At 45.7% G+C, this 18,606-nt stretch overlaps 1 protein-coding gene across 1 annotated transcript in view; it reads right to left on the bottom strand.

Moving 5' to 3' along the window:
* Positions 1 to 18,606, bottom strand: part of LOC311132716 (serine/threonine-protein kinase MARK2-like) — a 134,981-nt gene that overhangs the window by 72,778 nt on the left and 43,597 nt on the right. Inside the window, exons 2-8 of the mRNA XM_084165994.1 lie at positions 13,689 to 13,853; positions 12,601 to 12,654; positions 12,252 to 12,300; positions 6,026 to 6,091; positions 5,386 to 5,456; positions 5,109 to 5,165; positions 3,961 to 4,197 (exon numbers count right to left, since the gene is read on the bottom strand). Of these exons, the coding sequence (XP_084022120.1) occupies positions 3,961 to 4,197; positions 5,109 to 5,165; positions 5,386 to 5,456; positions 6,026 to 6,091; positions 12,252 to 12,300; positions 12,601 to 12,654; positions 13,689 to 13,853 (699 nt within the window). The remainder of the gene's footprint in view (positions 1 to 3,960; positions 4,198 to 5,108; positions 5,166 to 5,385; positions 5,457 to 6,025; positions 6,092 to 12,251; positions 12,301 to 12,600; positions 12,655 to 13,688; positions 13,854 to 18,606) is intronic.

Raw genomic sequence — 18,606 nt, 5'->3', positions numbered from 1 at the left:
AGGCCCGTCTGAAGTTTGCCAATGACCATCTGGATGATCCAGAGGAGGAATGGGAGAAGGTCATGTGGTCTGATGAGACAAAAATAGAGCTTTTTGGTCTAAACTCCACTCGCCGTGTTTGGAGGAAGAAGAAGGATGAGTACAACCCCAAGAACACCATCCCAACCGTGAAGCATGGAGGTGGAAACATCATTCTTTGGGGATGCTTTTCTGCAAAGGGGACAGGACGACTGCACCGTATTGAGGGGAGGATGGATGGGGCCATGTATCGCGAGATCTTGGCCAACAACCTCCTTCCCTCAGTAAGAGCATTGAAGATGGATCGTGGCTGGGTCTTCCAGCATGACAACGACCCGAAACACACAGCCAGGGCAACTAAGGAGTGGCTTTGTAAGAAGCATCTCAAGGTCCTGGAGTGGCCTAGCCAGTCTCCAGACTTGAACCCAATAGAAAGTCTTTGGCGAGAGCTGAAAGTCCGTATTGCCCAGCGACAGCCCCGAAACTTGAAAGATCTGGAGAAGGTCTGTATGGAGGAGTGGGCCAAAATCCCTGCTGCAGTGTGTGCAAACCTGGTCAAGACCTACAGGAAACGTATGATCTGTCACGAACGTCTACTAAGTGAGTGGACCAAGGCGCAGCGTGCGATACGAACATGACTTTATTAAATTAAAGTACTCAATACAAAACAACAAACAATGACGAATCCTGAAGTCCTCAGTTACAATGACTGATACGGAACAAAAACCCACAACACTAAGGTGAACACTGACAGTTTAAATATGGCTCCCAATCAGAGATAACGAGCCGACAGCTGACACTCGTTACCACTGATTGGGAGTCACACGACCAAACAAGGAAACACAACCAAATACAACACAACCAATACCAAACACAACCAAATGAACACACCCTGGCTCAAAATACACAGTCCCGGAGCCAGAGCGTGACAGTACCCCCCCCTAAAGGCGCGGACTCCGACCGCGCCTACACCCCAAATAGGGGAGGGCTGGGTGGGTGTTGCTCCTCGGAGGCGGCTCCGGCTCCGGGCTTGACCACCACCCTACTACAATCCCCCCGTAGTGCCCCCAGTCCGATCTGACCCAGTTAGCTGGATCAGGACTGCCGACGCGCACCCCTGGCTTGGCGCGTGAGGCAGGAATGGACCGGACCTGGCAGACGATACGCACCCTTTGCATGGTGCGTGGAGCCGGAACAAGCCTCACCAGGCTGAAGACTCGCATCCCTGGCTTGGTGCGAGTAGCAGGAATGGGCTGAATCCGGCTGACGACTCGCACCCTTGGCTTGGTGCGAGTAGCAGGAATGGGCTGAATCCGGCTGACGACTCGCACCCTTGACTTGGTGCGAGTGGCAGGAACAGGCTGAATCCGGCTGACGACTCGCACCCTTGGCTTGGTGCGAGTGGCAGGAACAGGCCGGGTTGGGCCGGCGACGCACACCGTGGACCTGGTGCGTGGAGCAGGGACCGGCTGGGCTGGGCTGACGACGCACACCGTGGGCCTGGTGCGTGGAGCAGGGACAGGCCGAGCTGGGCTGACGACGCACACCGTGGGCCTGGTGCGTGGAGCAGGGACCGGCTGGGCTGGGCTGACGACGCACACCGTGGCCCTGGTGCGTGAAGCAGGGACAGGACGAGCTGGGCTGACGACGCACACCGTGGGCCTGGTGCGTGGAGCATGAACAGGCCGGGCTGGGCTGGCGACGCACACCGTAGGCTTTGTGCGTGGAGCAGGGACAGGCCGGGCTGGGCTGGCGACGCACACCGTAGGCTTTGTGCGTGGAGCAGGAACAGGCCGGGCTGGGCTGGCGACGCACACCGTAGGCTTTGTGCGTGGAGCAGGAACAGGCCGGGTCGGGCTGGCGACGCACACCGTAGGCTTTGTGCGTGGAGCAGGAACAGGCCGGGCTGGGCTGGCGACGCACACCGTAGGCTTTGTGCGTGGAGCAGGGACAGGCCGGGCTGGGCTGGCGACGCACACCGTAGGCTTTGTGCGTGGAGCAGGAACCGGCCGGGCAGGGCTGGCGACGCACACCGCAGGCTTAGTGCGTGGAACAGGAACCGGCCGGGCTGGGCTGACGACGCACACCGTGGGCCTGGTGCGTGGAGCATGAACAGGCCGGGCTGGGCTGGCGACGCACACCGTAGGCTTTGTGCGTGGAGCAGGGACAGGCCGGGCTGGGCTGGCGACGCACACCGTAGGCTTTGTGCGTGGAGCAGGAACAGGCCGGGCTGGGCTGGCGACGCACACCGTAGGCTTTGTGCGTGGAGCAGGAACAGGCCGGGTCGGGCTGGCGACGCACACCGTAGGCTTTGTGCGTGGAGCAGGAACAGGCCGGGCTGGGCTGGCGACGCACACCGTAGGCTTTGTGCGTGGAGCAGGGACAGGCCGGGCTGGGCTGGCGACGCACACCGTAGGCTTTGTGCGTGGAGCAGGAACCGGCCGGGCAGGGCTGGCGACGCACACCGCAGGCTTAGTGCGTGGAACAGGAACCGGCCGGGCTGGACTGGCGACGCACACCGTAAACCTAGTGCGTGGAGCAGGAACCGGCCGGGCAGGGCTGGCGACGCACACCGCAGGCTTAGTGCGTGGAACAGGAACCGGCCGGGCTGGACTGGCGACGCACACCGTGGGCTTGGAGCGTGGAGTAGGAACAGGCCGGTCCGTACTGGGAACACACACCACTGGCCTTAACCGGGGATCAGGAACGGGCCGGACCGGACTGGTAACACACCTCAGTCTCTCACGCCGTGCCTCAACTACTTCCCTCCCTCTACTCGCCAATGGCTCCCGTAATCCGGTAGCCTTCTCTCCACGTCTCCCTGTGGCAGCCTCCTGCTGCCCAGCCGCCCAAGCCATGTGCCCCCCCCAAAAAACTTTTTGGGGTTGCCTCTCGTCCTTCCGACGATGGCCCTGCTGACGCCGTTGCTCCTCTCTCAGTCGCCTCTCCACTGTTTTACTCCATGGCCGGCGATCCATCCCATCCAGGATTTCCTCCCAAGTCCAAGACCCTTTACCATCCAAAATCTCCTCCCATGTCCAGACCCTTGGCTCCTGGACACGCTGCTTGGTCCTGGTACGGTGGGTTTTTCTGTCACGAACGTCTACTAAGTGAGTGGACCAAGGCGCAGCGTGCGATACGAACATGACTTTATTAAATTAAAGTACTCAATACAAAACAACAAACAATGACGAATCGTGAAGTCCTCAGTTACAATGACTGATACGGAACAAAAACCCACAACACTAAGGTGAACACTGACAGTTTAAATATGGCTCCCAATCAGAGATAACGAGCCGACAGCTGACACTCGTTACCACTGATTGGGAGTCACACGACCAAACAAGGAAACACAACCAAATACAACACAACCAATACCAAACACAACCAAATGAACACACCCTGGCTCAAAATACACAGTCCCGGAGCCAGAGCGTGACATGATCTCTGTAATTGCAAACAAAGGTTTCTGTACCAAATATTAAGTTCTGCTTTTCTGATGTAGCAAATACTTATGTCATGCAATAAAATGCAAATTATTTACTTAAAAATCATACAATGTGGTTTTCTGGATTTTTATTTTAGATTCCGTCTCTCACAGTTGAAGTGTACCTATGATAAAAATTACAGACCTCTACATGCTTTGTAAGTAGGAAAACCTGCAAAATCGGCAGTGTATCAAATACTTGTTCTCCCCACTGTACTTATTTCCCTCATTAAAATGCAAATCAATTTATAAAAAAAATTACATGTGTTTTTCTGGATTTTTTTGTTGTTATTCTGTCTCTCACTGTTCAAATAAACCTACCATTAAAATTATAGACTGATCATGTCTTTGTCAGTGGGCAAACGTACAAAATCAGCAGGGGATCAAATACTTTTTTCCCTCACTGTACACACACACACACACACACACACACACACACACACACACACACACACCTTGAGGTTCTGTCCATCGAAGGGCAGCGACCCTGAAACCAGTGTATACAGTATAACCCCCAGACTCCAGACATCCACCTCTGGTCCGTCGTACTTCTTCCCCTGGAACAGCTCTGGAGCGGCGTAGGGAGGGGAACCGCAGAACGTGTCCAGCTTACTGCCCATTACAAACTCATTACTAAAGCCAAAGTCTGCAATCTTGATGTTCATGTCAGCGTCCAGGAGTAGGTTCTCAGCCTGAGGGGGGAGGGATGGAGAGAGAGATGGACCCTGTAACCTTTCTATTCTCTCGTTCACTCTGCAAAGTTTGTGTCTGCCATTTTCAAAAAGGAAGAGAGAGTTCAAACATTCTTAGTCAAATAGAGAGCAGACAAGTTGTCAGCCTGGTCCCAGATCTGTTTGTGCTTTTGCCAACTCTCCATTGCTGTCATTCTCAAGCCAAACATGTTTGTACTAGCATGACAACTCCTTGTCACTCATTATCATGTCAAACAGACTGGCGCTCAGGCTAGTTGCCAACACACACACAGGCTTCTGAGCGTTTTAACTCTATATGTGGCCGAGCGAGGAGCAGAGGAGGCTTTGTTGGCTAGCAACAGGTAGGTGCTCTGGAGCAAACACTCTCCGCTCTGTGCAGTGTGAAATAGAACACAATGACATCATCTGACAACAGTGAACTCTGAAAACACACACGTGCACTCGTGATATGGGCGCATGCGCACAACGAGATTGAACAAGGACTCAATATAGCAAGGAGGAATGCTATACATGCAGTGGTGTCCAATGGGTCATTCACTGGAAGGACCGAAGGGTGGATCATAGTTAAATCTCTTCAGGTCATAGCATTATTAGCCTGTTACAGTCTTGGCTAGTAGCTACAAATTTGCTTTCTTTACTTAGTGGAACTTTAGGTTTAGAGTCACAGTGAAATAATGCAGTGTGTGTGTGATCATGTGATTAACATTGAGGTCAGCTGGGTGACTGACAGGTGTCTGGGCCAATGAGGGACATGTTCATAGAGGAGGGACTTTGTCAGACTGACAGCTCTCTGAGCCAATGATGAGTGATGACTATAAGAACAGACAAGGTTGAAATAAAAGGCTTGTTTTGTGCTGTATTGAGTTAAGTTGTTTTGCGTTGCATCTCACCTTTAGATCTCTGTGGACAATACACTTCTGGTGACAGTACTGGACCGCTGACACAATCTACACAGGGAGAGGAGCAGAGAGAGAGAGAGAGGGAGAGGAGAGGAGCAGAGAGAGAGGGAGAGGAGAGGAGCAGAGAGAGAGAGGGGGGGGGGGAGGAGGTGGAGAAAAATGGAGCGAGAGAAAAGGGAAGAGAGATCTTATTAACACGTCAGCAAATAAACACAATCTTTCTAATTAAATCTTTCTAGAAAAGCGCGAGCGCGCACACACTCCTCACCTGTCTGAATTTGGCACGTGCCTCCTTTTCTTTCATCCTCCCATGAGCGACCAGGTAATCAAACACCTCCCCTGGAGGAAGGAGGAGAGGAGCGAGGGATGAGAGGAGAGAAATGGAGGGATGGATCAGGAGAGAAATAGAGGGATGGATCAAGAGAGAAATGGAGGGATGGATGGAGAGAAATGGAGGGATGGATCAGGAGAGAAATAGAGGGATGGATCAAGAGAGAAATGGAGGGATGGATGGAGAGAAATGGAGGGATGGATGGAGGAAAGAAATGGGGGGATGAATGGATGGAGGAGAGAAATGGGGGGGGTGAATGGATGGAGGAGAGAAATGGGGGGTGAATGGAGAAGATAAATGGATGGATGGATAGAGGAGAGAAATGAAGGGATGGATAAAGTGATGAATGGAAAAGAGAAACATTGACACACACGTGGCAGTTCTTTACATCACTAGGCTTACGAAGGGGGATGATTTGACTGTAGCACACAAAACTCAGGGGGACGTATTTGACTGTCGCACACACATAACTCCAGGGGGGATGATTTGACTGTCGCAAACACATAACCCAGGGGGAATGATTTGTCTTTTGCACACACACCTCAGTGGGAAGTATTTGACGGGTGCACACACTCACCTCCACTGGCATACTCCATGACCAGATACAATGTCTTCTCCGTCTCTATCACCTCAAATAACTTCACTGTTGGGGGGGAGGGGGGAAATATTTAGATTGTCATTGTAGGGTCGGCCCTAATTTATGTGCTCTCTGACAACTGGAGTTGCATGGCAAATGGTCCAGGAACAAAGGACAATGCCAAAGGACCAGTCAGCCCTTCCCCCTAAAATGTATCTCTGCTATAGTATCCAGTGGAATGAGATAGAATAATCTATCTGAAACGTGTTCACTGAGGATAACGCTGATGCTATTTGTACAGTGCATTCAGAAAGTATTCATACCCCTTGACCTTTTCAAAATGTTGTTACGTTTAAGCCTTATTCTAAAATGGATTAAATTGTTTTCCCCCCCTCATCAATCTACACACAATACCCCATAATGACAAAGCCAAAACATGTTCAGATTTTTTTGCAAATTTATCAAATAGTTTTTTGGGAAATATCATATTTACATAAGTATTCAGACCCTTTGCTATGAGACTCAAAATTGAGCTCAGGGGAATCCTGTTTCCATTGATCATCCTTGAGCTGTTTCTACAACTTGATTGGAGCACACCTGTAGTAAATTCAATTCATTGGACAAGATTTGGAAAGGCACACACACCCGTCTATATAAAGGTCCCACAGTTGACAGTGCATGTCAGACCAAAAACCAAGCCATGAGGTCGAAGGAATTGTCCGTAGAGCTCCGAGACAGGATTGTGTCGAGGCACAGATCTGGTGATGGGTACCAAAACATTTCTGCAGCATTGAAGGTCCCCAGGAACACAGTGCCCTCCATCATTCTGAAATGGAAGAAGTTTGGAACCACCAAGACTCTTCCTAGAGCTGGCCGCCCGGCCAAACTGAGCAATCGGGGGAGAAGGGCCTTGGTCAGGTAGGTGACCAAGAACCCGATGGTCACTCTGACAGAGCTTCAGAGTTCCTCTGTGGAGATTGGAGAACCTTCCAGAAGGACAACCATCTCTGCAGCACTCCACCAATCAGCCAGATGGAAGCCATTCCTCAGTAAAAAGGCACATGACAGCCCGCTTGAAGTTTGCCAAAAGGCACCTAAAGGACTCAGACCATGAGAAACAAGATTCTCTGGTCTGATGAAACCAAGATTGAACTCTTTGGCCAGAATGCCAAGCGTCACATCTGGAGGAAACCTGGCACCATCCCTACGGTGAAGCATGAAGATTGCAGCATCATGCTGTGGGGATGTTTTTCAGTGGCAGGGACAGGGAGACTAGTTAGGATCGAGGGAAAGATGAACGGAGCAAAGTACAGAGAGATCCTTAATAAAAACTTGCTCCAGAGCGCTCAGGACCTCAGACTGGGGCGAAGGTTCACCTTCCAACAGGATAATGACCCTAAGCACACAGCCAAGACAACGCATGACTGGCTTCGGGACAAGTCTCTGTTTGTCCTTGAGTGGCCCACCCAGAACCTGGACATGAACCCGATCGAACATCTCTGGAGAGACCTGAATATAGCTGTGCAGTGACGCTCCCCATCCAACCTGACAGAGCTTGAGAGGATCTGCAGAGAAGAATGGGAGAAACTCCCCAAATACAGGTGTGCCAAGCTTGTAGCGTCATATCCAAGAAGACTCGAGGCTATAATCGCTGCCAAAGGTGCTTCAACAAAGCACTGAGTAAAGGGTCTGAATAATTATGTAAATGTGATATTTCAGTTGTTTATTTTTTATATATTTGCAAAATATTATAAAAACCAGTTTTTGCTTGCTTTGTCATTATGGGGTATTGTGTGTAGATTGTTGAGGGGGGAAAAACAATTTTAATCCATTATAGAATAAGGCTGTAACGTAACAAAATGTGGAAAAAGTCAAGGGGTCTGAATACTTTCCAAATGCACTGTATGTATGATCTCTGTGTTTATTTGTATCTGTATAGGGTGAACTCTGAATTACTATATGCAAAACGGCTTCATGGTCCTCTCAGGAATTCTGTCTTATTTACATTGGTCCCCGACACAAGCCGTTCAATTCTGTGACACCCTGTGGAGATTGGGCCTGAGAGTGTTTAGGTTACTGTAAACTTGGTATCGTTTGATTGGTCAACAGTGGTTGGTTTTGGGTTGAAAGGTTACACCTTCAGATGTTATAAATGGAATTAAATGCCTTTGTTCTCTCTCTTATCCTGTATCCAGTCCATGGAGGAAGGTTGTATAATCAATTCTCATTTCCTAGGATTCTAGGCCTCTAGGCCTCTGGCCTAGAAAGCATCTCTTTGTTCATGATTTGTCTTCTAAGTTAACCTTAGGATCTATATCTATATGAAGTATGCTTTGTAATGCTTGTTAATCCTTGTAACTTAAGCGTTATGCCTAGTATGTGAATCCATTCATTGTGTAATGTTAATTAAATATCTGATATTTTGTATTTTATTAGGAACCCCATTAGCTGTTGCTAAAGCAGCAGCTACACTTCCTAACATAATACAGAACATTAATAGACAAGAACAGCACTACATAAAACATTTTAAAAAGGCACACGTAGCCTACATATCAATACATACACACAAACTATATAGGTCGAATAAGGGAGAGGCGTTGTTCCCGTGAGGTGTTGCTTTATCTGTTTTTTTTTTAAACCAGGTTTGCTGTTCATTTGAGCAATATGAGATGGAACAGAGTTCCATGCAATAATGGCTCTATATACATTGGGGAAAAAAAGTATTTAGTCAGCCACCAATTGTGCAAGTTCTCCCACTTAAAAAGATGAGAGAGGCCTGTAATTTTCATCATAGGTACACGTCAACTATGACAGACATATTTTGAGAAAAAAATTCCAGAAAATCACATTGTAGGATTTTTTATGAATTTATTTGCAAATTATGGTGGAAAATAAGTATTTGGTCACCTACAAACAAGCAAGATTTCTGGCTCTCACAGACCTGTAACTTCTTCTTTAAGAGGCTCCTCTGTCCTCCACTCGTTACCTGTATTAATGGCACCTGTTTAAACTTGTTATCAGTATAAAAGACACCTGTCCACAACCTCAAACAGTCACACTCCAAACTCCACTATGGCCAAGACCAAAGAGCTGTCAAAGGATACCAGAAACAAAATTGTAGACCTGCACCAGGCTGGGAAGACTGTATCTGCAATAGGTAAGCAGCTTGGTTTGAAGAAATCAACTGTGGGAGCAATTATTAGGAAATGGAAGACATACAAGACCACTGATAATCTCCCTCGATCTGGGGCTCCACGCAAGATCTCACCCCGTCGGGTCAAAATGATCACAAGAACGGTGAGCAAAAATCCCAGAACCACACGGGGGGACCTAGTGAATGACCTGCAGAGAGCTGGGACCAAAGTAACAAAGCCTACCATCAGTAACACACTACGCCGCCAGGGACTCAAATCCTGCAGTGCCAGACGTGTCCCCCTGCTTAAGCCAGTACATGTCCAGGCCCGTCTGAAGTTTGCTAGAGTGCATTTGGATGATCCAGAAGAGGATTGGGAGAATGTCATATGGTCAGATGAAACCAAAATATAACTTTTTGGTAAAAACTCAACTCGTCGTGTTTGGAGGACAAAGAATGCTGAGTTGCATCCAAAGAACACCATACCTACTGTGAAGCATGGGGGTGGAAACATCATGCTTTGGGGCTGTTTTTCTGCAAAGGGACCAGGACGACTGATCCGTGTAAAGGAAAGAATGAATGGGGCCATGTATCGTGAGATTTTGAGTGAAAACCTCCTTCCATCAGCAAGGGCATTGAAGATGAAACGTGGTTGGGTCTTTCAGCATGACAATGATCCCAAACACACTGCCCGGACAACGAAGGAGTGGCTTCGTAAGAAGCATTTCAAGGTCCTGGAGTGGCCTAGCCAGTCCAGATCTCAACCCCATAGAAAATCTTTGGAGGGAGTTGAAAGTCTGTGTTGCCCAGCGACAGCCCCAAAACATCACTGCTCTAGAGGAGATCTGCATGGAGGAATGAGCCAAAATACCAGCAATAGTGTGTGAAAACCTTGTGAAGACTTACAGAAAACGTTTGACCTGTGTTATTGCCAACAAAGGGTATATATCAAAGTATTGAGAAACTTTTGTTATTGACCAAATACTTATTTTCCACCATAATTTGCAAATAAATTCATTAAAAATCCTACAATGTGAATATCTGGAATTTTCTTTCTCATTTTGTCTGTCATAGTTGACGTGTACCTATGATGAAAATGACAGGCCTCTCTCATCTTTTTAAGTGGGAGAACTTGCACAATTGGTGGCTGACTAAAGACCCCTGGTGGCGTGTCTGGTGGGGTAAGTGTGTGTGTCAGAGCTGTGTGTAACACATTAATGTTTCTTGTAAAAATAAGAAGTGACACAGTCAGTCTCTCCTCAACTGGCATGCATAGTATTTATATCAGCCCTCTGATTACAATGAAGAGCAAGAGGTGCCGCTCTGTTCTGGGCCAGCTGTGGCTTAACTAGGTCTTTCCTTGCAGCACTATACCACACGACTGGCCAATAATCAAGACAAGACAAAACTAGAGCCTGCAGAACTTACTTTTTGGAGTGTGGTGTCAAAAAAGCAGAGCATCTCTTTATTACGGACAGACCTTTCCCCATCTTTACAACCATTGAATCATGACAGTTTACAATCTAAGGTAACACCAAGTAATTTAGTCTTCTCAACTTGTTCAACAGCCACACCATTCATTACCAGATTCAGCTGAGGTCTAGAACTTAGGGTATGATTTGTACCAAATACAATGCTCTTAGCTTTAGATATGTTCAGGACCAGTTTATTACTGGCCACCCATTCCAAAACAGACTGCAACTCTTTGTTAAGGGTTTCAATTACTTCATTAGCTGTGGTTGCTGATGCGTATATGGTTGAATCATTAGCATAAATGGACACACATACTTTGTTTAATGCCAGTGACAGGTCATTGGTAAAAATAGAAAAAAGTAGAGGGCCTAGAGAGCTGCCCTGCGGTACACCACACTTTACATGTTTGACATTAGAGAAGCTTCCATTTAAAAAAAACTTTGAGTTCTATTAGATAGATAGCTCTGAATCCACAATATGGCAGAGGTTGAAAAGCCATAACACATACGTTTTCTCAACAACAGATTATGGTCAATAATATCAAAGGCTGCACTGAAATCTAACAGTACAGCTCCCACAATCTTCTTATTTTCAATTTCTTTCCAATCATCAGTCATTTGTGTCAGCGCAGTACATGTTGAGTGCCCTTCTCTATAAGCATGCTGAAAGTCTGTTGTTAATTTGTTTACAGAGAAATAGATAGGAGATATGACACATAGGAGTGGCTATAGAGTCAGCTACCATCCTCAGTAGCTTTCCATCTAAGTTGTCAATGCCATGAGGTTTGTCATTATTGATCAATAACAATAATTTTTCAACCTCTCCTACACCAACTTAACAAAATTCAAACTTGCAATGCTTTCCTTTCATTATTTGTTTTTTTTATGCATGAATACGATGGCTCACTGTTCGTTGTTGGCATTTCCTGCCTAAGTTTGCCCACTTTGCCAATGAAGTAATCATTAAAATAATTGGCAACATCAAATGGTTTTGTGATGAATAAGCCACCTGATTCAATGAAAGATGGAGTTGAATTTGTCTTTCTGCCCATAATTTCAATTAAAGTACCCCAACGTTTTTTCCATCATTCTTTATATCATTGATCTTGGCTTCATAATACAGTTTCTTCTTCTTTTTGTTGAGTTTAGTCACATAATTTCTCAATTTGCAGTAAGTCAGGCTTATTAGCCACTCCTTTTGCCCCATCTCTTTCAAGCATACAGTTTTTCAATGCCTCATCAATCCATGGAGCCTTAACAGTTCTAACAGTCAGTTTCTTAACAGGTGCATGTTTATCAATAATTGGAAGAAGCAATCTGCCTTTGATATAGACAATTATCAGACCAATTCATGCTAGTCAGTGTCAACTCATTTCCTAATGCTTGTGTGTATATTTTAATTATCTTTATGGAGTCAGAAACATTTTAATAGGCTAATTGCTTAGTCTTATTACGAGTCACATGTGAGGTATTTATAACATAATATATACTGTATATACACATGTCAAATACAGTATTACTGCCCACTACATCATCTATGTAATAGCATAGCAGTGTGTTGAGAGTTGGTTCACTTCAAATGTCTGTGACAGGATGACAAATGATTCATGAGTCAACTCACCTATGTTAGGATGATTCAACAGCTTCATGATTCTCACTTCCCGGAAGAGCTGAGGGGGACAGAGAAGATAGAGTCAGGACTGTGTTTGTGTGAGGCTGGTTTCCTGTAATTAGGTCTCAATGAGCTCTAGACCACTTCATACAGAGAGAGATGGAAGGATAGAGAGAAAGAGAGAGAGGGAGTGAGGAAGAGAGAGAGAGCGAGAGAGAGAGTGAAGAGAAAGAGAAAAAAATTAAATAGGAGAGAAAAGCACATGGGAGATGACAGGAATTGAAAAGAGAAAAAGGATGATGTGTGTGTGTGTGTCTGTGTGAAGTGTATTTGTGTGTGTGTGTATTCGTCGACCCACCTTCTGCAGACTGGAAGAGTTGAGTTGGGTCTTATCAATAATCTTCACAGCCACCTGAAAATCATATACTGTACATTAGACTTAGAGTCAGCACACACACACACAGAGTAATAAAGAGGCCTATACAGAAACCACAGCAGGCTAGCATTGCGTAGCAGAGTGAAGTGCAGCGTTTCACACGTGTACACTAACACAAGTAATGGCTTATATTTGTGTTATAATGAGGTCTCAGGTTCTTAATCCTACACACACAGACAGAGACAGAGAGAGCAAGTCTACCACTTTTTCCTTTCAGTGGCTCGCTCTCTTCTCTCTAATGTCTCTATTCTATCACTCATACTCCCACTCTTTCTATCCCTCTCTCCTTGCGCTCCATTTCTTGCTCTTTACTTTCCCTCTTCCTCACTCCCTCTCTCACCCTCCCTTAGTCTCTCCCTCTCTCCCCTTCATTATTTCTCTCTGTCTGCCACTTTCACATGGAGTGTTATCAGTATCATAGAGAAGTCACACATTGACATAGCCAGCAACCCTAGCACAAACACACAACCATCAGCAAACCTTAACTACACACACTGGCCTGTGTCTGCCTGCGTGCCTGTCTGTCTGCCAGTCCGTCTTCCTCTTTCTGCCTGTCTGAGCATATGCAATTCTAGAAGAGGTACACAGAACAGAACCCCGACTGCACACAAACGGTCTCCCACACTGTCTATTTGGTCTGTGTGTCACACTACAGAAACCTAAAAGAGCTGGACAGCACAGAGACTGCAGACAGACTGTCAGAAACAGTCGGAATACTGAACACTGTACCTGCCTGGTGGAACACAGTGAGGAGAGGGACAGAATGTTGAGTGTTCCAAGTTTCAACGGAACACCAACTTCAGTTCAGACAACTTCATAACTTCAACTCAACTAAGGAGACAGCAGGGCTGCATCTCAATAGTCTAGAGACTTCCTCTCCTCGTCTCCTTCAAGAGGGGAAAAAAGTATGTTTAGACTATTGAGATGCAGCCGAAGTCCAAGCGGAGGCTACACAGGACATGATGCAACAAGACAGCAAGCAGTTCCTGACAAAAATGTGTGTGTGTTACCTCTGTCCCGGTGAGGACATGGCGTGCCAGCTTGACCTTAGCGAAGTTGCCCTTGCCGATGGTCTTTAGTAACCGGTAGTTACCAATGTGAGGAGTCTCCTCCGCTGTCGTGGCAACCGAGTTCCGACACCGCGGCATGCTGGGACGGCCCCCCGTCTTGGTGTCCTGGGGGAGAGAGGGAGAGGTGAAAGAGATGGAAGGTGTAGGGAGAAGGAAAGAGAGCTTCAGACCATCATCTGTAACAAGAATGAAACGTTGTTTTATTTTGATGTTAATCACTCTAAAATAAACGACTAAAACCTACAAAATCGCAGAGATAGAGACAGAGCAACTCTGATTGGAATAGGGAAGGTGTTTATCAAAGATACTAAGAACTTCTAATAGGTTTTTCATCTGTGGTGTTTACCACACTGGAATACACATACACTCACATACTGAGTGTAAGAGAACACTGACAAGGTTAAAGGCTTGGGTCAAGGCAATTGTGTGTGTGTGTGAGATCTGGGTAGACCGGTGGCGGGGATCAGGGTCAGAGGGGAGGGTAGCTGGCTCCAGTGTGACGACACAACCACACACACACGCAAGAGACCTGACACCAAAGAGAGAGAGACAGAGAAATTCACACTGTGACTGTTGAGCCGTCTGTCCTTGTCATTTCTCCATGTAAAAGGACCCATGAGCCCCAACATGTGAAGTTCATAGGAGTGTGTCAAATTGGGTGTGAAATGAAAGCAACAAGTCTATACAGTGGGGAAATAAAAGTATTTAGTCAGCCACCAATTGTGCAAGTTCTCCCACTTAAAAAGATGAGAGAGGCCTGTAATTTTCATCATAGGTACAAGTCAACTAGGACAGACAAAATGAGGGAAAAAAATCCAGAAAATCACATTGTAGGATTTTTAATGAATTTATTTGCAAATTATGGTGGAAAATAAGTATTTGGTCAATAACAAAAGTTTCTCAATACTTTGTTATATACAGTGGGGAGAACAAGTATTTGATACACTGCCGATTTTGCAGGTTTTCCTACTTACAAAGCATGTAGAGGTCTGTAATGTTTGTCATAGGTACACTTCAACTGTGAGAGACGGAATCTAAAACAAAAATCCAGAAAATCACATTGTATGATTTTTAAGTAATTAATTTGCATTTTATTGCATGACATAAGTATTTGATCACCTACCAACCAGTAAGAATTCCGGCTCTCACAGACCTGTTAGTTTTTCTTTAAGAAGCCCTCCTGTTCTCCACTCATTACCTGTATTAACTGCACCTGTTTGAACTCGTTACCTGTATAAAAAACACCTGCCCACACACTCAATCAAACAGACTCCAACCTCTCCACAATGGCCAAGACCAGAGAGCTGTGTAAGGACATCAGGGATACAATTGTAGACCTACACAAGGCTGGGATGGGCTACAGGACAATAGGCAAGCAGCTTGGTGAGAAGGCAACAACTGTTGGCGCAATTATTAGAAAATGGAAGAAGTTCAAGATGACGTTCAATCACCCTCGGTCTGGGGCTCCATGCAAGATCTCACCTCGTGGGGCATCAATGATCAAGAGGAAGGTGATGGATCAGCCCAGAACTACATGGCAGGACCTGGTCAATGACCTGAAGAGAGCTGGGACCACAGTCTCAAAGAAAACCATTAGTAACACACTAAACCGTCATGGATTAAAATCCTGCAGCGCACGCAAGGTCCCCCTGCTCAAGCCAGCACTTGTCCAGGCCCGTCTGAAGTTTGCCAATGACCATCTGGATGATCCAGAGGAGGAATGGGAGAAGGTCATGTGGTCTGATGAGACAAAAATAGAGCTTTTTGGTCTAAACTCCACTCGCCATGTTTGGAGGAAGAAGAAGGATGAGTACAACCCCAAGAACACCATCCCAACCGTGAAGCATGGAGGTGGAAACATCATTCTTTGGGGATGCTTTTCTGCAAAGGGGACAGGACGACTGCACCGTATTGAGGGGAGGATGGATGGGGCCATGTATTGCGAGATCTTGGCCAACAACCTCCTTCCCTCAGTAAGAGCATTGAAGATGGGTCGTGGCTGGGTCTTCCAGCATGACAACGACCCGAAACACACAGCCAGGGCAACTAAGGAGTGGCTTCGTAAGAAGTATCTCAAGGTCCTGGAGTGGCCTAGCCAGTCTCCAGACCTGAACCCAATAGAACATCTTTGGAGGGAGCTGAAAGTCCGTATTGCCCAGCGACAGCCCCGAAACCTGAAGGATCTGGAGAAGGTCTGTATGGAGGAGTGGGCCAAAATCCCTGCTGCAGTGTGTGCAAACCTGATCAAGACCTACAGGAAACGTATGATCTCTGTAATTGCAAACAAAGGTTTCTGTAACAAATATTAATTTCTGCTTTTCTGATGTATCAAATACTTATGTCATGCAATAAAATGCAAATGAATTACTTAAAAATCATACAATGTGATTTTCTGGATTTTTGTTTTAGATTCCGTCTCTCACAGTTGAAGTGTACCTATGATAAAAATGACAGACCTCTACATGCTTTGTAAGTAGGAAAACCTGCAAAATCGGCAGTGTATCAAATACTTGTTCTCCCCACTGTACCCTTTGTTGGCAATGACACAGGTCAAACGTTTTCTGTCAGTCTTCACAAGGTTGTCACACACTGTTGCTGGTATTTTGGCCCATTCCTCCATGCAGATCTCCTCTAGAGCAGTGATGTTTTGGGGCTGTCGCTGGGCAACACAGACTTTCAACTCCCTCCAAAGATTTTCTATGGGGTTGAGATCTGGAGACTGGCTAGGCCACTCCAGGACCTTGAAATGCTTCGTACGAAGCCACTCCTTCGTTGCCCGGGCGGTGTGTTTGGGATCATTGTCATGCTGAAAGACCCAGCCACGTTTCATCTTCAATGCCCTTGCTGACGGAAGGAGGTTTTCACTCAAAATCTCACGATACATGGCCCCATTCATTCTTTCCTTTACACGGATCAGTCGTCCTGGTCCCTTTGCAGAAAAACAGCCCCAAAGCATGATGTTTCCACCCCCATGCTTCACAGTAGGTATGGTGTTCTTTGGATGCAACTCAGCATTCTTTGTCCTCCAAACACGACGAGTTGAGTTTTTACCAAAAAGTTCTATTTTGGTTTCATATGACATTCTCCCAATCCTCTTCTGGATCATCCAAATGCACTCTAGCAAACTTCAGACGGGCCTGGACATGTACTGGCTTAAGCAGGGGGACACGTCTGGCACTGCAGGATTTGAGTCCCTGGCGGCGTAGTGTGTTACTGATGGTAGGCTTTGTTACTTTGGTCCCAGCTCTCTGCGGGTCATTCACTAGGTCCCCCCGTGTGGTTCTGGGATTTTTGCTCACCGTTCTTGTGGTCATTTTGACCCCACGGGGTGAGATCTTGCGTGGAGCCCCAGATCGAGGGAGATTATCAGTGGTCTTGTATGTCTTCCATTTCCTAATAATTGCTCCCACAGTTGATTTCTTCAAACCAAGCTGCTTACCTATTGCAGATTCAGTCTTCCCAGCCTGGTGCAGGTCTACAATTTTGTTTCTGGTGTCCTTTGACAGCTCTTTGGTCTTGGCCATAGTGGAGTTTGGAGTGTGACTGTTTGAGGTTGTGAACAGGTGTATTTTATACTGATAACAAGTTCAAACAGGTGCCATTAATACAGGTAACAAGTGGAGGACAGAGGAGCCTCTTAAATAAGAACTTACAGGTCTGTGAGAGCCAGAAATCTTGCTTGTTTGTAGGTGACCAAATACTTATTTTCCACCATAATTTGCAAATAAATTCATAAAAAATCCTACAATGTGATTTTCTGGATTTTTTCTCTCAATTTGTCTGTCATAGTTGACGTGTACCTATGATGAAAATTACAGGCCTCTCTCATCTTTTTAAGTGGGAGAACTTGCACAATTGGTGGCTGACTAAATACTTTTTTTCCCCACTGTATATATATAATTTTTTATTAAGGCATTTATAAATATTTCTACAATTTTCCATCCCAAAAAAATAAAGACCCCTGCCTACTAATATCAACACTTGTATTTAGTTTAGGATAATTTTTTCTGCCTTCTGTAAGTTTAAGAAACATTGCCTTGTGCCTTGAAATTACATTAGAAAATATCTTAAAGATATGTGGATTTTTGGTACTCTCTCCCTCATAAAGAGGGATGATAATGAAAGTTCACAGACGAGTAAAGGTAGACCTATCAATTAGTTAGTGTTTTTAATAATAATTTTGTTTATGAATTATTAAGTGATTAAAACTCTAAATTCTGTTACCAAATCAGTAACGGAATTTCCGAAAAATCTGTAACTGGAATTTCTACAATTGAATTGGCTACAATGGGAAATCATAGTAGTCAAAAACCACAGTTGGGTCACCTGCTACTGTCCTCCCTTCCATTGGCATACTGTTAAGTTAAACTGTTTTTTTCCCTCTTTCTGTCCTCTGGTGGTCAAAGCAATAGTGTGAAAAGTCAGGACAACCCTCCCTCTCCCTCTCTCCGATAAATGTCACCTCTCGCGACTCTAACTGAAACATACCTAGCTGGTCATGACATTTTGTCAGCAGGTTATTGTCATGTAAAAGACGATGGTCACGGTAGGTAATTGACCATTAATTAACATAAATATGTTTAGTATCTCCAGGCCTCCAAGCATACAAGCCGCTGATTCGTGCCTTTGCAACATCGACATTTAAAAAAAGTACACTGCTCAAAAAAATAAAGGGAACACTTAAACAACACATCCTAGATCTGAATGAATGAAATAATCTTATTAAATACTTTTTTCTTTACATAGTTGAATGTGCTGACAACAAAATCACACAAAAATTATCAATGGAAATCAAATGTATCAACCCATGGAGGTCTGGATTTGGAGTCACCCTCAAAATGAAAGTGGAAAACCACAC

The sequence above is a fragment of the Coregonus lavaretus genome, assembly GCF_964263955.1.
Source record: "Coregonus lavaretus genome assembly, chromosome: 7".
Classification (NCBI taxonomy): Eukaryota; Metazoa; Chordata; class Actinopteri; order Salmoniformes; family Salmonidae; genus Coregonus; species Coregonus lavaretus.
This window is presented reverse-complemented; position numbering and strand designations above follow the sequence as displayed.